Genomic DNA, 27,940 nt, shown 5'->3' with positions numbered 1-27,940 from the left:
TGCAACAAGATATGCCCTTCCAGGGCCCCATTTATTAAGTGAATACAAAAATAAGATCATTTCAGTGCAGAGGCACAGTAATCCGCTCCATGGTGAAAAGATATCTTGGGTTAGCAGTAAACAGAGTTTACAATGCCTTGTAAACAGACCTCTTTACAAGCAAGAAGCATACTGAAACATGACACATGTTGGATTAAAAGTTCCCCGTTGCACCACTACTCCACACTTCTCATCTGGTGATTTCAGAGCACTTCGCAAAAGGTAAGAGCATCCTTCATTCTGTTTTCAGAGGAGCACACGTGAAACGAATGAGACACGTGGAATTTGCACTGTAAACTGTTGAAAGCGCCACAGCATTTTCTGAGGATGATGGCTTACCCCTTGTTAGGTTTGTTTTGCAATGAAAAATAATGGCCAAAGCTATAGTGCATTATGGAAGTTTTTAAAAATGACTTTTTTTTTTACAGCAACCTGTTGTATGGTTGAATAAAAATTACTCTTTTTTGTTTCTTAATACAGTACATGGCATTTCTCCTCAATTGCACTAGAAGCTAATTTGGAAGCACTTTCAATTTGTGTTATAGGCAAACAGGAAAGAAAAACAAGTCAGGCAGGCTTTCCATCTCCTTTCCATCTCTCTGCCCACTGTTTCATCCCCACCCTTTCACATCTCCGAGTCCACATACATTCCATTGATCAGGTAATCCACTTGTGTGTAATCCTTCTTCTTGTAGCTCTCATAGGCCTGCATAAGGAAAAGAACTATAACAGTTATGAAAAAACACGTACCAACTAAAAGCACTGCAAGAAGCGAACTTTTATCCACTAAGTACTGAGTCAGCGGCTCAGCAGCAATGAGAAGATACTCATTGTCTGTGTCCTGAGTTTCCACAAGGCTCGAAGCTGTTGTTTTGGGTGTATGTGCTGGAGCTATGGTTGTTGAAAAAACGTGAGATGCTGTCTTTATCTCATGTCCAGTCGTAGTTCCTGCTGTAGTGGCAGTAGTTATAACTGTGGTACCTCCTGTAGAGCCCAGAAGAGAAGTTGGTTTACTTAAGGATGTACTTGCTTCTGGCTCTGGATGGGGCAACGTAACGGCTGGCAGTGAATTCACAGAGTGAGAACTCTCTGAGGGGGTGAGTGTCGTGGCACGTGTGGAAGCAGTGGCACGTGTGGAAGCAGTGGCACGTGTGGAAGCAGTGGCACGTGTGGAAGCAGTGGAAGACGTTCCTGCATCCTGCAGGATGAGGGTGGTCAGTGTGCTTGGTGTCTTCAGGCCAGCTCCAGCAGTGGTGGGGCTACTAGAGCGGAGAGTGCTGGTGGTGGCTGGGTTAACCTGCGTGCTTTGAGGTGTCTGAGTACCTGCTTCAGGAATGGCACCGAGGGGAGCAGAAGAAGTGGGGGACAATACTGAGACAGAGTTACTATTTCCTGATTTTTCAGTGGTGGTCATAAGCTTGGTGACAGGGCTGGAAGTGGAAGCAGGGATGTTACCAGAAGTGGGAGAAGAGGCAGTAGATGACACAGCTTCAGCAAGGAGACCAGAACCTCCAGGGCCATCGGAGGCTTTGGCAGTTGTTTCATAAGCTGTAGTGAGGACAGATGCATTTGTAACGTTTGTTGTTACAGCTGTGGTGGTGGTGGAGGTCACTGTGGTGGTGACAGCGTTGCTTGTTGTTGGTTTTCTTGTATTCGTTCCTGCAGCTTCACCCTCAATCCCAAGCAAATGCCTCAAGTGAACCTTGGGAGTCCAAGCAGTTGAGGAAAACGCATTTTCCACGTTGTGTTGGTCAACTCGTGCATTCACTGTCCTCTCCTTTTCCAGTGGAGAGTTTTGGTGGTGGTACAGGACTGTTTCCCTTTTCCCATCAACCATTTCTTCAAAAAGACAAAACCAATGAGTTTCATAGGAATAAAACTCTCAAGCTCAAATCTGACCTTATACCCCCAACAAGCAAACCAGAACATGTATTCTGCAGTATGTGCAGAACAACTGGAATACATCAGTCCTGAAATCAGCAAGAACATGAAAACTCAGGCCTCTGCTTTTATTACACATAATCCTTCTAGGGTTTTTTTGTGTGAGTTTTTGGGGGGGTTGTGGGGGTTTTTTGGTAGGTTTGGGGTTTTTTTGTTTGGGTTTTTTTTGGGTTTTTTTGCTACAGACCTCTGGCATTTGCCCAACCAGGGAATTAATTCCAGAAAGTGGGGGTGAGGGTGGACAATGAAGTATAGATCTACAACCCAGAAGCACATCATCAACAGAAACAGCGTTATGAATGCCAGCTCCTGAGAAGGCTCATGCTTTCAAAGTCACATAGCATTGACAAAGCCCTTGTGCTCACATTCAATATTTTCACTTCTCAAAACTGAGTGGATATTTCCACTTACACCTTCATACTTTGGGAGACTCTCCTTCACCACTAGTGATCTACATTTATAGTGATATAAATCCCACCTGCTTGTCAAAGGCCTGGTTGCTACGTTGCAGAGAAACCTTTGCCAAACCAAAAGAACCATGAACAAACTTTTTTTTTTAACTTGGGTACAACAAACTCTTGAAACATGCTTTAGAAGATTGATTCCCAAATTACTAGCAAGCTCTGTTTTGTTATCGTGTCACTTAATTAAGATTGAAGACCCTGGCACTAGAAAGTCACCATGAGCAATTGCTGCTATGGCTGCTCGGATTATAGAAGCAGCCGGCTGCCTCTGGCACAAAATCCTGGCAATCTCAAAAAAACCCAATGCCAAGACATTTTCCTTTCTCTTAAAAAACATAAATACATCTGTTACGCCTTTATTTTCCAAAGGACAGCGTGTGGAGTGAAAATGGCTTGAATGAATGATGTCTCCAGCATGGAGACAAACCGTTAGTAAAAGCTGGAGAAGTTACTCAAAGACAAATCACGCACATGTAAGTGCCAGAGCCCTTAGGAGGGCTAGGGAAAGAGTATTTTCCAGTGAACTGACTTCACCTACAGAACCATCCTGCAGGCATTTCACAAGCCATCTCCCTCAGCTGAAAGCCAGTCAAGGTCTAAGGGTAGGCGTTTAAAGCAAAGGGACCAGGATCCTGGATTTAACAGGAGCCCGAAGCACAGCATTACCTCCAAGCAGATCTTTGATGCCTTGTTCTCCAGCATCCTGGCACACGCTCAGCTGGTGACACTGCAGGAGGATGCAGTGATTCTGGTAGAGCACAGACCAGTTACACTGGTGGTCACCTGAAAACAGCAGAAAAAACAGGTTGTTGCACACAGGATACCAAACACTGCTTCATGGCTGCAATTAAAGAATTTTTTGAAAAAGCGACAGCTGGAAGGTCTAGCCTTAACAGATCCTGACTCAGCCTTAGTGAAAATAACTGGGAAGCCACTGAAATCAAATGTAGCAGCTGCAGCCCACCTACCTGCTTGTCTTCCAGTACCAACATCTAACAACAGGGATTCACTCACCCAGACAGGGACAAAGAGAGCATACTACAGTTTGGACCCATCAAAATGCTAGCATTTGTCTAGATGTCTTAACGAGGGGGGAAGAAACCCAAACAGGTAAGCTGAAACTGAGAAGACACCCATCTCATCCCCGACGGGAGACAGCTCTCACCTCAGTGCTTGGAGTTACATAGAAATTTATTCATTTGCTGAACAACGACACCATTAGCCACAGGAGCCATCACAGAAACTGTCTTTTAGTAAGTCAAATCCCAATGTAAGTAAATGAATTCATCACAGCAGGGAACTCTCTCTCCCGGCAGCCCTTCAAGCTCACTAACTTTTTTTCTGGGCATGCTACAGACACAAAGCCAAGCTCTGAGGGAAGGAATGAACCTCCTCTAACCAGTTCTGAGGAGACACCTCAATCACTGCGTCCAGTTTTGGGCTCCCCAGCACACAAGGGCAGTACTGACATACTGGAGCACATTTCAAGATGCTACTAGAATTCTGAGGGGCTGAAACACATGATTTACAGTAAAGCCCAACTCAACAACAAGGGGAAAAAAAATAGTTCCCACCACAAGGGCACTCAGACACTGGGCTGGGGACCACAGAGGTGGTACAATCTCCATCAGATCTTGAACAGCCAAGATCTAAGTCAGGTTTGGGGCAGAGATCCTGCCCAAATTATGCTATGATTTTATGTCGTATCACAGTAGCACGCAATTGATTTCTGGGGCACGTGCTGTTGACAAAAACCACAGATGATAACACAGTGCTCAGCCTGGGGTGAAGCAGATATGTGCCCAACTGACCACCTATCAGTGGATTAAAGGGAACTCAAGTGTATGGTAGGAGAAATTAATTTCTGTGTTTCATCAGAAGTGTGAGAAAGGGCAAAGAACATGCCAATGTGGTACATATGGGTATATTTAAAGCTCTTAACTACAAAGAGAGTTACCCTGACTGAGGATTAAGGCTATGGGAAGCTTGAACTTTTCATTAAAAAAACATTTGCATTACCAGAGTTATTAAAAGGGCTTGTGGAAAATTTAAGAACTTGGAGAAATCGCTGTACCAACAACTGCAGTCTGCTTTGACAGCCCTAAGGAAACTAGCAAAGGTGGACTTTTTCTGACTTTGATAAAATGTTAGGAAAGCGACTGAAACCATTCAAAGACTTTAAAAAAAAAAAAGGTCATTAAAAAGCAATAAAATTAAAAGCTTCAGCTCTCACAGAGCGCTGGAATTACAGCAGCAGCCCTTCAAGAAATTAAAATCCACTCCTCAGAAATGAAAACGTGTTTGGATGTGTCCCAATTCCCAACCTCACCCCGCATCCCTCACTGGGTAAGCCACGCTATTAGAAAAACACAGACCATCTACTACTGTAAATTGTGCTATTTATCACTTCTTGAGAAGGGGAAAACAAAAAACCAGCCGCATCTCTTGCACTGGCTACATGCCTAAGTTAGCCAGTTCAGAAAGGTCAAGAGACTAAAAAAAATGGGGTCAGCATGGGTAAAGCACCCTGGTTTCTGCTGCCATCAGGATGGCATCCAGCGGCTCATGACTTCCCTGTTGCTCCCCAGGACAACCAGATAACCTCTGTTGAGCTGAGCTGGTGAGGATGCCCCTTGATGCAACTCCAGATTAAGGCTCCAGCTGATGCGTCCAATGCAAGATTCATGCAACCAGTGGTCCCTTTGTGCTCACTTCCAATTAGGAGACAGAAAAAAAAAAAGAAAAGAAAAAAGGACAAAAAAATAGAAAGCAGGAGGACAACAGAAGCTCTTCAGAGGTATTTTGAAAGGAAACCTCTGGAAGTGACAGCTGACAGCACCTTTTCTACCCTAACAAGATACCGGGAGGTTAAGATGACGTGCACAGTGCTTAGAGATTTTCAGGTGGAATAAACACGCAACACTACAGACCCTTAGCGTCAGCGTAGTCAGTGTGAATGTGCCATCTCTTTAGGATTTGCCACCTTAAAAAGCAGAAGCTGAAGTTTTCACAGCTCTGGTGCCTGGGAAACAAATCCACTCATATTTTACCTCCTAAATAAAATGCTGAGTTTATAAAGGTGCTTTTTTTCCCCACTATGAAGGGATGTCTCATGTTTAAAATAAAAGGTTTGAAATGACTGGGCATTAAAAAAAAAGGCATCTTTATGATGTTCCTATCAATCTGACTGTCAGACATTCATCCACCTGAGCCAAGGTCTCATCACCACCACGGCATCACCAGTTGTTTGTAGGTGCTACAAGCTTTCACATGTGGCTAGATAAGATAGGCTCTTTCATAAGGACAACTGTGAAAGACTCATTTAGAAGTTTAATGGTTTTTAAAGACATCTCAGAGGTAGACAGCAAAAGCCTTCCATCTCCCCAGACTTGTTAAACCCTGTGCTTATTTGTAGGACACAACTGGTTTCTTCTAAGGCAGAAAAAACCTACACAAATACCAGTGAGCAAAGACTACTCATTCCAGTACAGCTGTCTACAACAGCACTATTCACTTGCAAACATCTGGCAGCATGGAATAATCATTCTTCAAGTCAAGGGACCTAACACCGGTTGCACACTACCAGTGCACACCAAGCGCACAGGCACGCTGTTCCTTACAGAAGCTAGAAGGCCCCTGGGAAACAGTGATTCTGGATTCAATTTAACCAATAAAAGCTGCCAGAAGTTATTTAGCACCACAGGACTGCAGAGAAGCCATAACTGTAATTGTCTGTAAAGAATTGGAGTTAAGAAAGATAGTTGTCAGGGGAGCAGAGGAGACCTTTAAGGAACAGAAAATCCAGCTGTAATTCCAGCCAAGGGACAAGAATCTCACCTGAAGCACCTGGGCTTTGACAAGCCTGCCTGCACTGCTTCTCCGTTGTAAGCCTGCTTATTCGCACTACGTGGACTTTTCTCCCTTTCAGGACAGAAAGCCTCTGTTCACATATACAGAAGGAAATCAACAGGAAGAATACAAGAGCAGTCCACATCTTCAGGGTTGGTCTTGCAGGGAGGCTTCTCTTCCCAGGAGCAATTCTTTCTTATATCACTTCCAGATCCACTGCAATATACCTATTAAAAAAAAAATCAATTTATATCTAGAGAATGTTCTACTAAACAGACTCCCATCAGCAGAAATAAAAAAAAAAAAAGTACAAAAGGCAGGCCAGTATCACTACACACATCATACAGGCAATGACGTAAAGGCAGGAAGAGAGAAGACCATTCCCAAATTCATGGAGAGGCTCTTTCCTAGGAAAGCGTACTTTGCTCTTCTTCCCTTAGGTCCCAGTGGAGAACAGCTCAAGTCAAAAGCACCATGTACAACACCAGACTCAAAGCCCACAGGTGTACAGCACCACAGACGCGACTTCATTTTAGTTTACTTATTTTAAAGCCCTGATTGCCCCCCACAAAACAATAAACAGGCAATGTCTTTCTTCATTACCAATGCACACTAACACTGTCCCAGTGGATGGCCTCTCATGCTTTAAGTCACTGGAGCAGCTTCTATTGACTTCAGAGCAGGTCACCAGCTCTGGTGATCTGGATTTACCCTCGTTTCCAAGACTTTCTAAAGCTTTGTATCAGCTTCCAAACAGCTCAGCCCAGACCAGACCAATTTTAAGTCTTCCCTAAGTAGTTTTCAAGGGCAACCCTCTTCCTCACCACCGAAGCAAGCTTTAGTCCTCAACCTGCAGTTACGAACAGAAATGTCATGGCCTTCAAAGAGCGTTGAGATTCAGCTTCACATGATCTCTCAGAGGTGTACACGATGACTGCAGTTGAAGATGCAAAGGAGTTCACAACACAGCATGAGCAGCATGTGTAAGTGGTATAAATAGCATAGTGAAAAACATCCACAGCCATCAGTGACACACTTAAGACTGCAATTTAGCCACCCACGCAAGAAGTTTTGCCCTGGGCTCTCAACTCCAGCCCCAATCATGCTTGTGAATTTAAGAATCTAAGAAAAAGCCTTTCCCTCCACCTCCAGGAAAGCCCAAGATAATGTTTATTAGTTTTGACTCCCAGACTGCAACATTTTGATGCTTCATACTTTCTGTTTCCAACTTTTTCTTCTTGTTCTATGTCCTAAAGCCCCAAACTATGTAATAGATTTTTAGCCTCAAAACCACCCTACCTGGAAAAGGGTGAAATATAAACAGCTACCCAAAGCTTTGGAGAGGGCACACAACACACAGGTCCACATCGGAATACCGAAGAGTCAAAGATGGGGACAAAGCCTGATACTAAAAGGCAGTGCCCCAAATTCAGCATCCCTTGTCACCCTGCAAGTTGCCTAAGGAACTCAAAGCCTCCTTCCTGCTCTTTTATTTATTCTAGTAAAAAGAGTTGGTTTGCCTGTTGAAAACAGATGGAGCATTTATACATCATCTGCTTTCCCAGAGAGCCGGGGAGCCCAAAAGGACCAGACCGTACCTTCCCCACTAACCTTAGCTCATGCATCCCTCTGCAGCCTTCTCCCTGGAGTAAGCGTGCACGGCATCACACTAATTCTGTGCAAGTAGGTTTCTCACTGCAGCCAAAACTTCATGCCTGGCTCATCCCACCTGGCAGCTGGATATATTTCTACATGTGACCTGACAGCAGAAGTCTTGGTGGGGAAAGGCAGCTCACCAGCCCCATCTAGTCCTGTGTACCAGAGACTGCGCCAGCGTCCTGGGGTCTCTCATTTCGGGGTCTCTCTCCCATTTCTCAGGGCACAGGCACAGCGCAGACCGACTTTACTGGTTCTTTCCCACCACCTGCCCTCCCCAGCCCACCTCAGAGCGAGCTGAAAGAACCAGTGCAGGAGAGGAGGGCGACGCACAACCACAGCCCCCGCCATGCGGTACACAAGCATTAGATGCTTAGGAAAGCAGCCCCATGTTTTCGGCAGGGATTTGTGTTATTCAGCCCAGAACTTCAACACTTTTCCCTCTGTTCTGAATTGCAAGGCGCTTCCACAAGTGTGCCTCAGCCTTTAGCATGCTTCTACTGTCACTCTTCGCATATGTTGTAATCTAATTATTGAAAACTCCAGTTGACAAGACGGCAAGCAAGGGGGAAAGCAAGCGAAGATGTGAAATACTCTGTCCACACTAGATTTTCCTAGAGCGGACAGATCACCTTTGCTCACAGACAGCAAGAGTTTGCTTTAAACTCCAAACCTTCAACTTCAAGCAAGTGATTTGTGTTCCCTCGCAGACACTACAGGTACCTCACCAAGACACTCAGAACACCCTTTGTCAAACTGCATTCCCACCACGATATGCAGAAATAAGGGCACTTTTGTAAAATTCACAGGCAGAGATTCAGTAAGTGGTATCTAACCCACAGAAAAGAAAAAAAAAAAAAAACATCATGAAGGGTAGATTTTCTATTTTAAAGAGAGTCTGGCTGCTTATGTTTGCTGTCCCTTTTCAAGGTAAAAGGCTTACAAGAAGCGATATTTTATAGCTCAAGAAGCGACCCTGCGAATAAATTGGCTGTGCAATAATGTATGCATTTACTGTTTTAAAGGAAATGGTGAAAAATAACAGCAACAAGTACAAATGCAGAGCACACTTATTATAGGGGTGGGGTCTTCCTACCTTTACACACAGGTAAAGGTACACATCCTACCTTCCTAGTTATACTAACCAACCCTCAAAGAATAAACACCTTCCACCGCATTTTGGAAATGCGGATATAGCAGCGTTATATCTGTGAATAAATACCATTATTATAGTTAAAATCTCAGTCTTTTAGGACAAACAAAATAATCTTAATCAATCTCAGCTGACCCAAGAACTGCATACACTTGTCAGGTCAGGTGTTGATCACGCTCTGTGCCTAGAAGGTGCTGCACTAGCATAGCCATCTGTCCCCTATGCATTTGTATCCCCAGCCACATTAACCCACCAGAAGTCCTTCCCATCACAGCTGAATTTGGTCCTACTTGACTGCCACAGAGGAAAATAAAAGCCCAGTAAATGTCCCTCACCTCTTCCAAAGCACTGAGCAGCCTTTCTGGATCAGGCCAGCACCAGTTAAGGTGGACATGCCGAGCTCAGACGCGAGAGGTCTGTCTCCTTTCCCTCTCACTAAACACGGTCTCCTCAGGGGCCAACCGATAATCCTTCCCCCAAGGCGCTCAATACAAACTTACAAGGTTAAAATACATTTAAGTGTTCTTTAGCCAATTATAAAAATCCTTTTACAAATTGAGCGAGACCACGAAGCAGACAGATGCGATACACAGGCTGTCAGTGCAGCAGACAAGCAAACAGCTCATTTCCACGTCCAGTGAGGTGATAACCAGATGCAGTTGTGCCTTAATGCAGTCCAGATGATGCCCGAGATGATGTATTAAATATTAGAAGCTCCAGCCAAGTGGTTGGGGGTGTTCTGCCTCTTCCACCTTAGCACTATTCCATACATCCAGAACAAGAGTTGCAATTACTTGCGGGTCACTTTTCCCTACTTAACAACTGCCTTCCATAATTACAAGCTATAAGCTTTATTTCTGCCTTCCTATCACACTTCCAGCCAGTCCCATACGGCTCCATTTGTACTCAGAGACCCCACTGAGCCCCCACCCCACACGCCTACATCCCAGAAAAGCACCAGCTAAAGCTGCTTCTCCAGATCGTGTTGCTCCCCAGAAGGAACCATCCTCTGGCTGTTGGAGACAACACAAAGGAAGAGATGAACACTACTGTTCCCATCAGAATTAATTTTGAGAAATCAGGGCAAAATTCACTCTTTGAGCACTACCTTCTCCATCTGTAGATATCCCCAAAGAAATTAAAAGTCCAACCAAACCACAAAAGATAGCAACAAATAAAATCTGAGAAAGGATTACACTCTGAAAAGTGCAAGGTTTACTTTACCGTCTGTGGCTATAACTCAGCAGGGAACAAGCACGCTGGAAAACCAGAGTAACTTTGAGTCAACAACTGAATGAGTGATGACTTTGCAATGTACACACACATCCAGAGGGCATTGCCTGCTGGGTTTCAGAAGCCTCCCTCCCTTCTTGCTGATCTCCCTGTGCTCGAGCCAATAAATTTGTGAGGACAAAAAAAATCCAAAGCATTATTTCAAACAATATCGATTGGGGTGATGTGGCAAGTGAAGCCTTTGGAATATAAACCGCTTGCTTCCATGCTCTCCCAGGCAGCCTGAGCTGCTCCTGGTTAAGCAGCTGCAAAGTGCATGCAGTGATTGCACCAGGGCAAAAGGACAGACAAAAAAAAAACCCACCAAAAAACCATGAAAGAGGGAGTGTGTGTGTTAGAGATCACACGTACAAAGTGAGCAAAGCAAATCATATAGGGCAACACATGCTCCTTTGAGCTGTCAAAGAACCAGCATGCACTGCCCCAAAATTCATACTTACAAGCATGTGTAGAATAGGTCGAAGAGCTACAAAGAAATATTCTATCCTCAGTGTAACAACAAAGCAGGAAAAACAAGGGTGGGATACCTTTCGCAGACAACGATGCTTCTCTCCCATCAAAATGAGAAGGCATAAGGCCTGTTTTCAACTTGCAGTTGCTGCTAAACACTTCATTTGTTGTCAGCTCTCAAAACAAGCGCTATATTTCACTCTAGAAAAATAGAATTAAACCAGATTTTGCTAAGGGAAGACAAGTACATCTCATTTTGCGAATCGAGGCTCGAATGCAGGAGGCAGGGAATCTGTGCTGCAGTCTTGAGAAGTGTTTGGCTTCACAGACTTATCTCCAAGGCTGAAGCTGCACATGTGGATAGGTCTGGAGATGGAAGGGGCAGCACCAAGGCACCTGAGGCTGACCCACTGTCAGCTGAGCACAACCAAGTGAAGTTGTATTATTCTCCAAACAGCAGCTTCACAGCCATTAAAGTTCCTTTGGCTCCCAAGGAAAATTAATGACAAGTTACAAAGCTGTTTCCACAAATTGTCACGTGCTATCAACAATGAAGGATGAACTGAACAGAGACTGTGAAGCAGGGACATGTTAGATATGACAGGGGAGGAAACGTGTTACTAGGTCCTTGGTCTGGACAAGTTCCTTTGACTTCAGCACACAAACATAGCATGAAGTGTTCCCACTTCCTTAGAAAACCCAGAATAAAACGGTCAAAGGTCCATTTGCTGCCCCAATACAGGCTCTCCATGTCCCCACCATCTCCGGTATTAACAAAATGTTCCTCTGGGAGGACGACCGAGATGGGACATGCACAGTTCTGTACTTTCAGAGGGAGTTCTGAAAGAAAGTTACCTCACAGACATCAGCCAGGCTAAGATGGTGACCAGCAAGCTGGATCTGATAAACACCTGGGGCTGACATGAGTCCAGCAGAGCATTCCAGGTTGCTCAGCTCCAGTGACAGGATGTTCTGAACATGTTCTGAAACACCATTTGGAGAAGAAACATTCTTCTGGACCTGAGCTGGCAATATCACCTACATTCCTTCTCCTACCACACAACTTCTGCAGTTGGCCACTTGAAGAAGAGTTGTCACATCCCTCCACGTTCGCAGGCACACTGCTTGCTGCAGCAAGCACAACAGGGGTATTGGATGGGCAGCGGTTTGGTCTGTTGCTGCCTTTTCTGACATTTCTCCTGATACACGTCCACACACACACACAAAAAATATTTGATAAAATACTACAAAGCCAAAAAGTCCACTCAGACTGCAGCACGTTGGACTCTCTTAAGAGCAACAGCCCAATAAGCAAAAGCATTTTAATCAGGCAGCCATAAAGTTATACATCTTCTCCTCCCCTAAATATGAACCACCTTCTTCAGTTTGTAGCGTAGTCCCCATGTATGACTGAGTCTTCCACCAACCTGCACGACACACACGCCACAGAGGAGTGACTGCAATGCCTACAGCAACACCTACAGGCTTCAGGGAATGAGCCAAAAGATGCCAACAGCTGCAAATGATGAAATCAAGAGAACAGAGACAGCGTCCTTGCTCAGCGCACCCAACACACCCTCTAGATTCACATCTGACTAACTTAGATGGGAGTTATTAAACCAGAGAGCAAGGAATAATCCAGTGTCACTGAGCAGACAGCCTCTGAGAAGGCTGCTGCATCCTCAGGAAGATTTGGTGTGGAAATGGTGCTTTTTAAAAGAAGTTTGTAGCTGCTAAAGTATTTCTCCAGCTGCCACATATTAACCTCTGCAAGAAAATAGATTCTTCTGTTCGTAAGCAGCCAAACACAATAGATCAGGACCTTTAAGATGTTCTGCGTGAATAGAACAAACACCTTAAAGTCTCTTTCAAAGAGGCAGAATCCCAAGTTTTGCTGAGAAACTGCAATCGCACCTTGACGACACATGAAACTTTCTTAAGTATAGAGCACTTGAGGCTCCGTGCTGACCAAGGCACGTTACGCTCTGCAGGGCCAACGCTGAGCAAGGCTCACAAGGAGCAGCCACCACACTCCCACAAATGGAACGGAAAGCCATTCCACGCAAGACGTGGATTAATTGCAGGCTCCAAACAGCAGACCTCATTAGTGCAGATACTCAAGTGCAATATCCTTCAGGTTCAAGATTTTCAGCAGCTTGCTCAATCTTCCTTTCCCTATGGGGAACCCAGGGAGGATGGAGGTTTTGGTGGTGAGAACCCATGCCTGACAGTGACACAACTCAAGCTCAGGCTCCTTCCCCACTTCCATCTTCCCGTGGAAGTGATGCAGGGTTACAGATTCAAAATCTGGGGCACATTGATAGCTGCACTGGTTTTTGTGGGTTTGGTTTTTTGGGTTGGTTTTTTTTATTTTATTTTATTTTACCAGCTTTACCCATCTCCATCTTTCTGTGCCTTGGTCCCCCCCACCCTATTCCTGTCTCAGGACACAAGGTACAGCTTATGCATTTGTTATCCCACTAACGAGGACAGCCCACGCTGGCACCATTGAAGCTTCACTGCCATCACACTTCGCCTGAGCAAACAAATGTTCAAGCCTAAAACCCCAAAACCAGCATCACCCATCCATCATCCTTTCTCACCCATATTAGCGCCGCGTTCTGCAGTTCAGATGGTGAGAAGAGCTCCTCAGCAGGAGGCTTTTCCTGGGAAAAATGACCCAGCAGCCATTTCACTTATGAAAATGTGGCTTGTTTTGGAATATCTGAAACAATCCAGTTTTAATATAAAGAAAAATGAACTGCCAAAGGCTAACTGCATAAAGATGTGACTGGACAATAAATCTGTCGACAAAAATACCTCCAAGCTATAAAAATGTGTGCTATGGCTCAACCTTCCCTGGTCTGGTCCACACCCAAAGCGGCTAGCAAATTTTCAGACATGCTGCTGTCTCATGGAAATGGGACATCACATGCAGGGCATTTCACACCACGTGCTTCAAATTAAACAGCTTTCAACAAGGCTCTCAAAGGAACCATCCCAGTGGGCTCCCACATGAACTCTGCAGCCATTGAGCTAATATAGAGCAAAGGAAATCAAGAAGGGTAAAAGGCAAGGTCAGGATTGTGGTTTCTCTAAGTGCCTGCAGAAGCGTGGGTGCTTCATGCTTGCTCAGAGATGGCATTAGAAGCTGGAACCAGCACAGTGTACGTGCACAGGAATAAACCATGTCCCAGGTGCTATTCAATACAAAACTGCCACGTTCGGAGCTAACAGAGACTTAAAAAAACCCAGCGACTTCAGCATGAAGGTACAATTAACCAAGTGTTACTTTTGGAGCAAATAGAACTGCCGTTGCGTTAAAGTCTGGTCACCCACCCACCACCTGCCCTGCAGAATTTTACCCCAGTCAGCAATTTCTTGGTAATACAGGTCAAGTTAAATTTCACTGAAGTTGTTAGTTCCAACACTATTTTTCACTCCAGATATTTTTTAATAAAACATTATGCCCCTCTATAGGTTCACGTAGCCATAATGCTAATTTTAGGTGTGTCAAAAGAGAGGACATTTCTCCATGTAAAACACAAGGTTGCGCAAGTTTGCTCAGGAATTGAAGCCTGTGCATGGTTTTCAGTAGGCTTACACAGAGCAGTGATGAGACCCTATGTCACAAAAGCATCGGGCAATACTGTGAAGAGCTCAGAAATGGAGAAGAAAGTTCAGACAGCCTGGACACAGCCAAAACATGGTGCCAGTGCAACGGCTGAAGGGGAACTTCTGCTCAGCACTAAAAGAACTGCAAGAAAGAAAAGCATTTTGGCTACAGGATCTTTGTGCATATCCTGAAATATGAAGATTTTTTAAAAAATTGTATATATTTAAAAAGATACATGCCTCCACCTCTGGTTAGCCTTACGAGCAAAACAACTTGAAGGCTCCCACATTATAGGAGGTTTCTTCTTTCTAAGCTAAGAACTCCCGTTAAAGAGCAAAGGTAGCTTTATGGAAAGTCTGCCAGGTGAGATGCAGCAAAAAGACATTCCAGCTTATCACAATGCTGTATGATACCAAGGAGCTTTTCCCCATATATACGTTAGCACAAAGCAAAAGATTCTTCCCAAACTCTCCAAGCCAGGAAGCCATTTATAGCAGTATCGAATGAAGGTTGCTGGCACATGCCTCCCCGCTTTGTGATTTTGACAGCTTGAGAGATGTGGAAATCACAGGGCAGGGTGGGTGGGGAAGCTTAGCCAAGTCTATTTTTTTCCAAACAAAGAGATAATCAAACACAGTAGCAGCTCTCCTCTAGGTTCCTCATAACCAGTAGGTCTCCAAGTCATGCGCCATCCTGAATTTAAAATTATGGGTCATCAGAACCTAGAGGGAAAACTCCCTTCCCTCTCCTTGCTCTCAGGGGTGTCTGTGGCTGCCAAGGCAGCATCTGTAGAAGTGCTTCAGCCCAGCTCTTGGGTCTCATCTCCCACGCAGCAACAGGGCAGCAGCCGTGCTTTCCTGCCTCGTTCTAGGTTTCCTCTTTCCAGTTTCAGAGGAACTTACTTGAGCCCTGATGCTGATTAATAAGTCAAAGTAAAACAAGCTTGGTTTGAGCTCCAAGCTCTTCCAGTCCAAAAAGCCCCTTATTCACGGAAGAGAGACTGCACAAGCAGTAGCAGGTTCTTCTGAACTTTTCTGAGCTCAGTACGGAAGGTGTATCTGTCTACCCATCTGCCTCTGATGCTGCTAATGAGGACTCCAAAACCATTCCACAGGGTTACCTGAATACCATGGGCATCTACAGCCAGTCAGCAGCACAGCTCACCAAGACAGATTACCACAAACATCAGTTTAATTTATACCAAAGCCATGGAAGTGAAAAACTGCATGTTTTCCCATAATGTCCCTTGTGTTCTATATTTCAGTGGCTAGATGGGGTCCAAATACAGATATTTTCCGAAGCATTCTTGGATGCCTCAGTGCTTATCTCAATTTTTGCTCAGCAGTACAGCAACATAATATGGGAAAAACAAAGTTGAAGCCTCTCTCTCAACTCCTAACACCTGAACTTGAAACAAAAGCAAAGAGGTTATTCTTGCTCTTCTAGACGTTGTGACCTAAAAGCAGCAGCACAGCCTGAACCCATTAGAAAGTTCTAGCTACTGACTTTATGCCAAATATGCTCTGATCCTGTAATGAGGAGGAACAGTTAACTAGGAAAGCCAAAATACCAACAAGATCAGCCCATTCTGGTCCAAAGATGAGCTCAGCATACACAACACACTCAGAGAGAATTCTACAGCTATCTTTTAAGTGACTGCATGGGTCAGAGGAGCAGCAGTCACCTCTCCTCCTCAGGTTCCCTCTCTATTTTGAAGTTTAGTGGAGAACCGGTGTCTTCTAAGGACTTGGTGAAGGGTTCTTTGTGGAAGGCTGTGGTCATCTCAGTAAGAAGCTGGAAAGCAGCTTCCCAAGCTGTTTCTGGTCAATCTAATGCCAATGCTCCCTTCCAAAAGGCCAAAAATTAAAGAAGCAGAGAAAGTTAGCTCCCCTAGCCTTAAAGCACGGTTGGGCTCAAGGTGACCTGGGAAAGGAATATGAAGGAAGACTGCGACTGATGCCAGGTTTTCACTTTCTTCATTAACAACCGGTGGGCATCAGGCTCCCGCAGTATGAAGCTGCTGACTTTCAAAGACAAGAGAAAGAAAGAACATTTCCACTGAAAGTTGGGCGACAACCCTCAGCTCTCCTCTGCGATTCCAAAGTTTACTTCTGCAGACCCCGAAGCACCTCCTTAAAGGGGGTACCATGGCCTTTCACACAGAAATCAGTCTTTAGGCTTATAAAGCAAGAGGCAACAGGGCAACTCTCAATCTAGCAAGGATTAAGTCCTAGAAAACCCGTCACAGTGCTAAAAAAAAAAAAGTGTGTTTGCTTTTAATGGAGAAAAGCCTTAGCATGCTCCACTTCAGGAAGAATCAGCTCCAAGTGGGACCCTGTGACTACCTCTCCAAGGCCAGAAGCTGTGACTGAGTTGCGTGTCCGTTAGCTAGCATGGTTAGCCTGCACCTAAAGCCAGCAACAGGCTCTAGCCACCATCAATGAAACATTTGCACCACCTCTTCTTGCCTATAGAACGTTTATGTATTTAGTGAAAGCATGACATCGGCCTAGAGCTGTGTTTTCAGGTTGACATTGTATCAGAGACCTTTCCGTCAGCAAATTATTACCCTAACGTCAGTAACCCTGAGGGCTTCAGAAGGCAGAGTGGAGATCATATTCAAGTGAACCACCATGAAACAGAAGGGTTCTCCGTCAGAAGATGCTCTGCTGCTGGTCCATGGTCCCAGTTCAGAGCGATGATACCAGAGGCACACAGGGAGCATGAGAGCAAGGCACAGAGACACCATCTCCCCTACCAGCTGCATCTCAAGCAATGCAAGCACCCACAGCAGGTTCTAACAAAGCTATAATAACAACTCGCACTTCAAACTCACTCATTTTCCAGACAGCCTAGCTGTAACTGAACAGTCAAGTACTTTTCGCATTCGGTGGAAGAACATTCACGAGTTTCATTTCGAAGTGTGAAGAAATCACAGGCTTCCTCTGCCCTAGAAAAATAGCACTTCTGCCTCTACCATCTTCCCAATAAAATCCAGCTCCTGTCTCAGCCTCTTGGGCATCTGAGCCACTTTACAGGAGGACACTTCCATTTCAATTGCCTGAAACAGTATCATGAGAAAATGTGCCCAAGCAGATAACAGAGCAGGAAAAGCACCCTGCAGTGAAGATTAGATGATGTTCACAGCATGGACTGGGGTTTTGTGGGGTTGGGTTTTTTTGGGGTTTTGTTTTGTTTTATGGCAGGCATCTGAAGAGGAATTACACGTCAAATCTTGCTTACCACTGATAGGCCAAGATGGAAAATTTTCTCTTCCCACATGCCAACATCTACAACATCAATCGCTAACCACTCAAACTGCAAGCCCAGCATTTCAGTCTTTGCTTTTTAAAGGTGCTGCACATTTCCTTTACTTCCCTCCAGCAATAACTTTCCTGGAGACAAGAGAAAAATACTGAAATAAATTTGCACACGTATTTTATTTACAAATTCTCCCCTTCATCCAGACATCCTTTATGCAGATGAATCGCCATACAAAATCCAGCGTGATAGCTGTATGTTTGTTGGATGCCATCCACTCTATCTTGCTCAGAAACAACTGTAAATGTGAACGCTTGAGCATGCTGTGGGGTATACCTAATGAATCACAATTTTGGAGTGTGTATTTTAACTCCAGAAGAAACCTCTGCAGGTGTAATCTTACTGATTTCAATATGGTTCAGCAAACAAATCTGTCCCAAGGCACGCAATAACCTAAGAGCTCACTCATTCAGCGGAAGGGTTTGCAGTTTTCGGTCTGCCCCCAGGGGACAGCTTGCCCACTCCACAGTTCGCGTTACATCTGGCTTCACTTTCAGAGGGGTCAAAGACCAAGTGGAGAACATACCACCCAGAAAGAACTGCTCGCTAATATTGACAAAACCTGCAGGGGGGAAAAAAGCACAACCAAAACCCACAAAAAAACACATCTCACCAGCATTTTCTGTTTATATATTAATATATATCATTCAGATATTCCTTACAGGGATGGATCACCAGCACCAGAAATCCATTTCTGTTACAGCTGTTTATTTGCTGAATGTATTTCATTGCATCAACACATATCCAGCCTCCAGACATTACCAGCTTTTTCAGAGCCTAGAAATCCTTGCTCCCTTTGCAACAGACTGAAAAGCAACAAACAGGAATCTATGAATACACATATCCAGTCAAAAGCTGTTTGCCACATAGAAAATGAAACAAACTTTCATGCCTTTGCTTTTCAAGTCAGCTGGTACCAAAAGCCATCTGCATTACAGCTCCATCCAGGCCACTTGCTTCTCAAGCCCAAGCAACAAGTGTCCCTGAAGAACGTTATCAGTGTCCCTGCCTCAGGCAGCAATTCTTCACACACACAAAGCATGTGTTCAACTTTATATGCGCGAGTAAGTCTAGCAGAACTAGCAGAACCTGTGACCCACATAAAATTAAGTCAGGGAACCATTGGCAGGCTCATGACATTGTATTCCCTGCTGGCTTCACTGCCCAAAACGTGCCCGCTAGCCAGGCATACCTCAGACATAGCAATGCACTGCAGCCACAGCACATACCTACTGCTGCCACCTCAGAGATGGTCACTGTAGCCAGAACACGCGGATCCTGCCTTGTCTACACAGCAAATACAAGCTGTTGGCCATCTATCAAAAATCATCATCAAAGATGAAGATGTAATTGTTCTTGGGTCAGTTATCACCCTGCTTCATGGAAGAGTCAATGTAGCTTCTGTAGAAGGAAATTATCCTTCATATCTAAAATCTTCGAGGCTACTCATTACATGTGGATTTGTATAAATGTTTTTGGTGAGGGACCATTTCAAAGTTCTAATGCAAACTAAGATGCTGTTGGCTATAAAGAAAAGCTTTAGCGTGGACTGCTAACTGATTAGAATAGAAAACAAAGAGCAGAAAGAAGCCATAGGTTTTCACGAGGACAAGCAGCCACCAGTGAAGTTCCAGTTACCTGTGCTGGGGCCTCTGCTATTCAATGCACACAAAAGATTTGAAGGGAAAGAGGACAGTGGGAAGATACTGGCTTTTAACTGAACTGCCAGAGGGTCTCACGATACCAAGTGCTGGGGAACAATGTCTCTACCCAGCACTCCTTATCACTGTCAAAGACAATACTGTACTAGACAGACCTCTGCTTCTCCCTCACAGTCCACTAACCTGGCGCAGTAAGCTGACTGATGAACCAGCCCTGCAGCTCTTATGACCAAATGTCCACTGCACCACTCTCAATAAAGGCCCAGAAGCAGCTTTGTCCAGCAGAACTGGACATACAGTTCAGATGACAAAAGCCAGAAGAAATTCCAGAGACATGTGAACCTGCAGACCACGCAAACCAAGTTTATTTTGTACCAGGTAGCTTGGACAGTTATGACTTCCAGTTAGACGTTAAAGAAGCTCTCTGCACATTTTTTATAGAGTCACAGGCCAGTTGAGGTTGGAAGGAACCTCTGAGATCATCTGGTCAAACTCCCCTGTTCAAGCAGGGCTGCCTATGGCCAGTTGCCCAGGTCCACGTTCAGATGGCTTTTGAGTATCCCCAAGGATGGAGACTCCACAGCCTCCCTGGGCAACCAGTGCTAGGGCTCAGTCACCTACACTGTGAGAAAGTATTTCCTGATGTGCAGAGGGAAAACCCTATGTTTCAGTTTGTGCCCATCGCCACGGTTGAAAGAACACCCTCCCTTCAGGTATTTATATACCTTGGTAAGATCCCCCAGAGGGATCTCTTCTCCAGGCTGAGCAGCCCCAGCTCTCCCAGCCCATCCTCACAAGAGAGCTCCCCAGAACAGGAGTCACAACACCAATTCAAGAACAGAAGCCTCTACGAATGCAGAAGCGAAGGGCAGTTCGTACGGACAGTTCATACGTGAGATGGCTTAACTCACTGCCAGGAAGAACAGTCACGTTCAAGGGCATGTGCTCCACCTTACTGTTGGGGGTGAGGTGGTCTTCACCCACAGCACTTACACTTCCCATTCCTGAAGCAGCTCTGCACAGCGGTACCACCTTCAGACAACGCAGGAGATGCTGCTCTTGTAAACAAGGCCATTTCCAGGCATGGAAAGCATCTGAAATACATTGGGCTTGGCAGTTCTACATCAGCCCAAGCAAATAGTGAAAGACACCGTATCATCTGTATCGCAGACCAGGGAAGATACCACGACTAACCCACAAAAACCTCACTATAAAAAGAAACTGGAAAGATTAAATAGGTTTTGTGTATTTTGTAAAGCTTTACACAATCAGGATTCATTACCAAAAAGGACTAACAACAAAAAAAAAATGTTTGAGGAGGGAGCATGCTTGCTCTTTTCAAAGCTGGTCTCACGTTTTCACGCTCAGTCTCAGCACTTTCCATCACGTGCATGAATGAGATATTTTCCAAACAATCTTTTTTTTTAAAATGAAAACTGGGTATATACTAGTTTCTTTAAAGGAGGGAAGCACATTGCTTTTTCTTTAAGCCTCATCAGGTCAAAGGGTGTCAGAAACCCACATGAAGATTCACAGAAGTTGCTATGAAATCCTAGTGACAACATCATCTTTGCAGATCAGCCAGGATACAAAGGGCTTTAGAGACAGTAAGAATTTATAACTTGAAAGAAAACTGGTCTCATTGGGAAAAAAAATCCTTGATCAGCTCAGCTAAGAAAGGCAGAAGAAGTGCTTATAGCAATACCTTTTGTTTATTAATGTAATAATTAGATTAGCACCCATTTACTGCGGGTAGAGATCTAGGAGTAAATGCTCTTTGCTTGGACATGGAGAATTTCAGATTACCACTGGGAACTTCTCACCCATCAGAAACTCCCATCCTTAACCCCCTTAATAAGCCAGTCTCCTGTTCATCTTATGGCAAAAAAAAAATCTAAAAAAATAGAAAGCTGCTTTTCCACCGTGCTCTCCTTTTTTAATTAGATATGGGAACTGAAGTCCAGGTGCTACTGTCAGCAAAAAGACACACTGATGACACACAGTTTCATCAAAAAGATGATGATGTAAAGGAGCTTTGCTGACACAAATATACCAGCACAATCTTTGTGACACGGGTCAGCCCATAGCACAACAGGTCCCCAGTTCAAAAGAGCAGAATGTAGATGAGACAGACCAACCCTCCCTTATCTCAGAAGGTGGAAAGAGAGGCACGAGAAGCCCGAGTCATTTGTGTACAGCTGTAGGAGGAACTGGTGAAAACTGAGTCTCTTGAAATCCAGCTTAGTGCATGAGCTACAAGACAGTCTACTTTCCCTACGAAAGCATATATTTAGTAAGAGTGTCATTAAAAGCATCTCAAGAACATTCAGAAATACCTGCTGTGGAGTTTGTCTTTTCTGGAGGAAGGGGGGAAGAGGAGCATTCCCATAACACAAATCACATACAAATCAAAAATGATTAATCAATAGTAAGATTCAGGGGATGATATACATTGAGAAATGAGGAAGTGACCAGGCAGCATAAACGCATTAAGTAGTCTTCTCTCCAGTTAATGGCTTGCTTGATCTTAAATGGATCCCCAATATTTCCCTTTGACCAGTCTGCATTCACAACACTTCTATCTTCATTCCCTGTTCTTCAATTTATTCATTAATAGGAATGAATTTTGCCTTCAGTGATCTGCACATGCTCAGTTCCCGCTGACTTCTACAAAATTTCCCCCTACTAGTGGACTTGTTCCACAACAGTTTCAAATTTGTCCAGAGGGAGCAAAAGGAAAAAAAAAAATGGAGTGTAGAAACTTGCTAGGCAAACACTTGTAACTGTTTTCTTGCTGTCAGGAATTATTGCACCTTTAGGGGAAACCAAAAGCCAATAAAAGCCTGGATACAGTAGGACTACAGCTGAAAGCATAGGAGGAAAAAAATAAATGTGTAAAGTATTATTGTATGCAACCAAAGAGCCACTTCTCCAAGACTGTCAAAGCATTTTCACAAAGACATGGCAGAGTGGAAAGGTTTATCCTGCTTTTTGATACAGAGAAGCCAAAGAAAGAAAGATAGAGAAGACGACTCAGCAAAAGAACATGCTTAATCCTATTAAAATTAATGAGATTTCATCCTGGCCTCCACACATAAGTTGTATTGGGAGTTTAACTTAAGTGGATTTAAACCCAGATTCAGTTAAAGTGCTGCAAAGTCTCCCCAAGCCAAACAAGTATAAATCCAACACAAATATACATACAAAATTCAATTTAAATTTCATCAAGTCACTTTTTTCTTGCCCCCCACCCCGCCTTTTTTTGAATTTTTAAAAAAAAAAAATTCTAACCCCAGTGCACCTTCTCTATCTGAAGTATGTGCTCCAGCATTTTGCTGAACTATTGCATAAGCAGTTCTCCAGGCCTGGCACGGGGTCAGCTGGAGCTCCGGGAAGGCAATCCCAACGCCCTGCTGGACAGTCAGAGACAAGAGGGTCATCATTAGCAGAAGCAGTGATGGAGAGGCAAGAGGGTCATCATTAGCAGAAGCAGTGATGGTCATGAAAAAGACTTGCTGAATGTCTCAATAAATAAAACCAGAATGGCCCTTGTACACAGATAACCTCCCCTTCCCTCTCTGTGTATTTAGGGAATAACAGAGGTAGCTACGGGGGCTTGGACATGCCCCAGCCATGTCTGCAGAGCACAGTTTAGTTGTCCTTTGGGGGACACAGCTCAACTGGGGCTCCCCAGGCAAAAGTGACAGGAGCTGTGGCAATGGGGACAATCCAGGCACGCAACTGCAGCCTGCCCCGACGGCGCAGACCTAACGTCCTGCTCAACCGGAGAACCCGGCTGGCTCCTCACGCCAGGGCAAGATGCACAGCTGGGCTGGGGGCCCCGCCGCATGCACGGCCGGGCAGTCAGTCCAGCTGGCTGCAAGTAAACAAGTACCCATATCCCTGGCGCTCTGCCCTCCATTCCTGTCTTCATACCACATTGTCCGACAAGAAAAACAAACAAGCAAGCACCCCAAGTGCTTTCCAAATGGTTAACACATTATCACGTGAACTGGGAGGAAAGGCTGCGACAGAAAACCCAGGCTCACGCTCATTCCAGAGATCTCGCGTTCTGCAAAGTGCATTTGAAAACTAGCTCTGCCACCACAGCGATGCAGCCATCAGGGAGCATGTTGCAGGCCCATCCTGCCCAATGACACTGCACAGCGTCAACTACTCTGTGTCAGGGCAGTGGCACTGCCACCTCTCAGCACTGAAAACCAAGATCTGATCCTTGAGGCCAAGCCCACAATGGCCAAGAAAAACAAAGCCAGCAAAGGCAATGGAAGACCACCATAAGTTTTGGCACCCACACTGATCAATACTCAAAACTGCCCAGAGGAGACCTCATTTCAGTGATAATCATAATAACGGCACAGCAGAGCCATCAGCTAAATGCAAAGTAACCATGTATACATCTGAAGAACCAAAGCAACGAGGAAGCCAGACAGCACAATAGCAAGCAGCCAAGTGGTGCTCTACACACCAGCAAGGGAAGCGTGTGGTTCCACCGAGTATTAAAACCCACTTCTGCAGTCCTTGCCGCTTGCTTTTGTTGCATAAGTTGTTCACAGGAACACGAAGTAATGTCCATGCAGACATTCCTCCAAGAAGGGTGTTCCCATAGCATACCAGAGATAAACTGTCCTCTACTGGATTAACTGCTGCGCCACAGGCACCCTGGACACCCTACCTGCACGGTGATCTCCTTGGATTGTCAGAAGCTGGAGGAATGCGAACATTTCCAAAGTGCACAACTGGGTCCTGCCTGCACTCATCTTCAACATCACTACGGCCCCTGCAGCGCCAGCAGCATCCTTACACCCCAGCCACCAACCCACGAGCCCTGCATGTCAAAATTGTGCAAAGGGAACCACAACTTCAGTCCAAAGGAGCAGAAATGACAGGAAGAACAAATAGGTTAAGCGCTTGCTACCATCCAGAGAGAAAGGGTTCAATCACAGTTTACTTCACAGGACGACTTGGCTTCCCAGTCAAAGTCAACAGCCCTCTGGGAGTTGTTCCCAGACCCAAACAGGCCAGGAATCATTGACAGTGGGGTCTGAGGAAGGGTTACACCTGCAGGACAGGCTGCAAGCTGGGAAGGGAAGCAACCTTGCTGATCCAGAGTGCACAGTGTCAGATGGCATCCAGCCACACACAGGAGGGATATTGCCCTCCCAGTCCTTTTACAGGTAGGAGGGAAAAAAGCCACAAAGATCACCTAGTCTGGCTCCTGGTGCAGCAAAAGCCATGGGAGTTTCATCCAGCAATTACTGTGGGCAGGGGGGAGGTGGGATGGGTATCTCACCTACCACACAAATGAACTTTGTACCAGCTCTGTGTTCATAGGGATGAACACCCCCTTCAGAGAGGCATCTGAACCCAGTTTAACCCCTTCAAAGGGCAAACGGCCAGCTGGTGTGGATTGCCATTGCTCTGCAAGGGGGCCAAAGCAATGCACAGCAGCTGAGGATCTACACGCAAGTGCCAGTGAATTGACTGCTTTTTCCTCTGACTTCCCCAGTGCGTAATTGCCCTTGCTATTAGAAGTTTGTATCAAACACAAAGCAACAATTAAAGGGCAACAATAAATCTGAACCAGACATTAGCAGCGCTTGAACACACATATATGTGGGGCCCAGCAAAGAGCGCAGACAGGTCAGAGCAGAGGGGTCTGAGCATGGCTGTTGAGCACGCGCATGCAGGCAATGTAGAAGGCAACCATATGGAGATGAGGGCTGCGAGGAAATGCATATGCATGACACCCAACCATCCGCAGGACTGCTCCGAGTCCTAAGCCCAGCATCACTCAGGACACACGTCAGCCAGGATGAAGCAGGCGCTGTGATATGTACCTGGCTCGTGGGTACACAGAGGAGCAACAAGTTCATTTCTCCTACATCCAAGTCCCCTGTAATTTTTCACTGCAAATACAGTGGCACAGACTCCTGCTGGGCCTGCTTTATGGTTCTTTCAGTTGATAAAACTACGTTCAAGTGTGGATGACAACACACAGAACACATGCTGTGTTAACACTATGTGCCGGAGCATGAGAAGACACCAGCAGAACTGTATATTAAAACTTTTTTCCATGAAGCTTTTATGTATGCCTTTTTGAAAAAGGAAAAAAAAAAAAGAGGGGGGCAAGAAACTCTACCCAAACAAATCAGTTCTTCATGATTTCTTCAAGCAAAGTTTTGGACATTTTCAGCACGCGCTGTTTTAAACAAACACCTTCATTCCTTAATGCCCCTGTGACATTTTCCCTTGAAAATTTACTCAGTCAAGTACAACTGAGAGTCAGCTACTACATTTAAAAGTAGCTACATTACCTAACCTTGTAATCCAGGGTATGCAGCCAGACATTTCAAATACATTATCAGGCCTTCAGTATGGATGCTTTCCACCACTGAAACTTGAAATTTCACTTGCAAATTACTCCCATCACCTTTGAAAACTCTGTGCCGGGAGACTTCCTTTAGAAGGCAGAGGCTGCAGGTTGCATGGATGTGCCAATTAGAATTTCAATAGCAGATAACCAGATGCAAAGTCTGTTTTCTGGCAGATGGGTTTATAAATCCGGCAGGGAATTTGCAATAAAAACAAAAAATAAAGATGTTTGCACCAACGTGTTAAGAGGTACATAGCCTGGAATTTCCCCCAGAAAAGTACAACAGTATGTGTGTGTATACATATAGATTATATATATATAAACTAGAACCAAGCAGCAAACATGCACAGCAAGTGCATTAGTCTCCTACAGACATGAAAGCTAATAAACATGGATAGATTCCCTCTAAAGTATCCACTACCATGTAATGGGCTGCATTAACATACACAGTAGAAGATTATTATGGTAGGTAATTAAGATTAATACAGTAATACATGCACTTTTGAGAAAGAGACACCACATCAGCATGCACCTTGTAACCGAGTTTTCAAATCTACTGATCAGCCATGCACTCTGAGGTCTAAAGGGCACCAAGTGCTCGCTATCAGATAGCACCTTTACCTCACCCAGCAAGGCTACAACTTAGCTCAGGGCAGGGAGGATTAGTGTCTCTACGGGTTTGCTCCTCCAGTAAGCAGTCAGTTAACTCACTTTATCAGGAAACAGGAGCGCCGTTGCGTGACCAAGCCTGGCAGGGATTCAGGCAGCCAGTTGTAGGACATCCAGGCACCTTACTTGACAGGATTTTGAGACAGGATTTCTCTTTGCTAATCCTAGAAGTCAAAGTTTGGGAGACTGCAGAGGAGAAAGTTCAGGGATTCACAGAATCCACCAGAACAAGATCCGCTGTGACAGGATCCCCCCACAGGGTGCTGTACGCAAGGGCTGGGTGGAGGAACACTATTTATTCTGCCCACCATGTACTGGATCCCAGCTAGCACCTTGTTAACATGGCCCAGGGAATGATGAAACCTACCGAACCCGACGAAAGAGACTTGGGTACCATACCGCATGCAGCAGGGCCCCGCTTCCAAAGGCGACCTCAGCTGTACACACTCGACGTTATTTACTCAGACACGATATATTTTGACATATCCGTGATGCCATGCATAAGGGCGACCTGCCACGGACACCCCATTTTTTGGGGTGGTCCAGAGGGCCTAAACCCGCCACGTTTCAGACGGTGACCGACTTGCTGAGTCAATCAGCTCTCCTCCCCGCAACGAGACGAGCTCCCTGCGCCCCCACCTCCCCAGGAACAGACCCTCCGCCGACCACACACGCATCGCACTGCAGGGAGCGCAGACCCATCGCTCCCACCATTGCTGGGGGCGGGGGGATACAATTTATTCGCAAATTTACACGCAACTTCCCGCGACGAATGTATTTGCAACTTATGTGGCAGTTTACGGGAAGGGCTGCGGAGCTTCTGCTCCCCACCCAGGCCGCGGCCCCCGTCCCGCCCGCGGTCCGCAGCTGTGCAAATGGACACCCACCCCACGGCAGCCCCCCACCACGGAGACATCCCACCCATCCCCGTTGCCGACTGGCACGGCGCACCCCCCGCTCCCCCAGGCCGAGGGCGAGCCGGCCGTACTCACGCCGTGGCGGAGGGCAGGGCCGCTGTGCAGAAGAGGCGCTCACCCCGGCGGAGGCGGCCAAGCCGCCCGCCCCGCTGGCGCGGCCCCCCCGGGGAACCAGGCAGCCCCGCCGCCCGCTCCGCGCCACATGCCACGGCTTCGCCCCGCCCCGCGCCCGCCCCTCCTCCCCTCATTGGCCCGTCTGTCCCTCGCCCCGCCCACTCCCGCTGAGGCCGTGCCCCCTTCCACCCATCACCACGCCCCCTCTGCCCGCGCCGGGGGCGGAGCAGCGCCGTGCGCAGGCCGCGCCGTTCACCCCGGAACCAGGGGGGAGCCGCTTGCCCGGAAGTGACGTATGCGCGGGGGCAGCGGCGGGGCGGCACGGGCTAGGCCGCCGCCCCAGCGCTGGGACCGTGTGGCGGCCCGGGCCGGCTGCCCCCGGCGGCGGGGCGGGCTCCGAGCC

At 45.9% G+C, this 27,940-nt stretch overlaps 1 protein-coding gene across 5 annotated transcripts; it reads right to left on the bottom strand.

Moving 5' to 3' along the window:
• Positions 1 to 27,620, bottom strand: C10H11orf24 (chromosome 10 C11orf24 homolog). Of its 5 annotated transcripts, none has more exons than XM_037402895.1 (5): positions 27,499 to 27,620; positions 22,735 to 22,856; positions 6,282 to 6,520; positions 3,111 to 3,227; positions 1 to 1,878 (listed from the first exon to the last, which is right to left on the bottom strand). In XM_037402895.1, exons 3-5 carry the CDS (start codon positions 6,436 to 6,438, stop codon positions 665 to 667), a joined length of 1,488 nt encoding a protein of 495 aa, XP_037258792.1. In that variant the 5' UTR covers positions 6,439 to 6,520; positions 22,735 to 22,856; positions 27,499 to 27,620; the 3' UTR covers positions 1 to 664. The 5 variants fall into 5 exon arrangements, with proteins under 5 accessions (XP_037258792.1, XP_037258791.1, XP_037258795.1 ...); XM_037402894.1 differs by having other exon boundaries at positions 22,745 to 22,856; XM_037402898.1 differs by lacking the exon at positions 22,735 to 22,856 and having other exon boundaries at positions 1 to 1,185; positions 1,222 to 1,878.
• Between the last annotated feature and the right edge of the window lie 320 nt (positions 27,621 to 27,940).

Source organism: Falco rusticolus, chromosome 10 (assembly GCF_015220075.1).
Source record: "Falco rusticolus isolate bFalRus1 chromosome 10, bFalRus1.pri, whole genome shotgun sequence".
NCBI lineage: Eukaryota > Metazoa > Chordata > Aves > Falconiformes > Falconidae > Falco > Falco rusticolus.
This window is presented reverse-complemented; position numbering and strand designations above follow the sequence as displayed.

What these genes read in the sequence shown, in the direction of transcription:
- C10H11orf24 (XM_037402895.1), bottom strand. Translation starts at nt 6,438, where the DNA reads ATGTGGACTGCTCTTGTATTCTTCCTGTTGATTTCCTTCTGTATATGT. An exon ending in TCAAAGCCCAGGTGCTTCAG is followed by an intron (nt 3,228 to 6,281) that starts GTGAGATTCTTG and finishes TGCTGTTTTCAG; the next exon opens with GTGACCACCAGTGTAACTGG. An exon ending in CATCAAAGATCTGCTTGGAG is followed by an intron (nt 1,879 to 3,110) that starts GTAATGCTGTGC and finishes GTCTTTTTGAAG; the next exon opens with AAATGGTTGATGGGAAAAGG.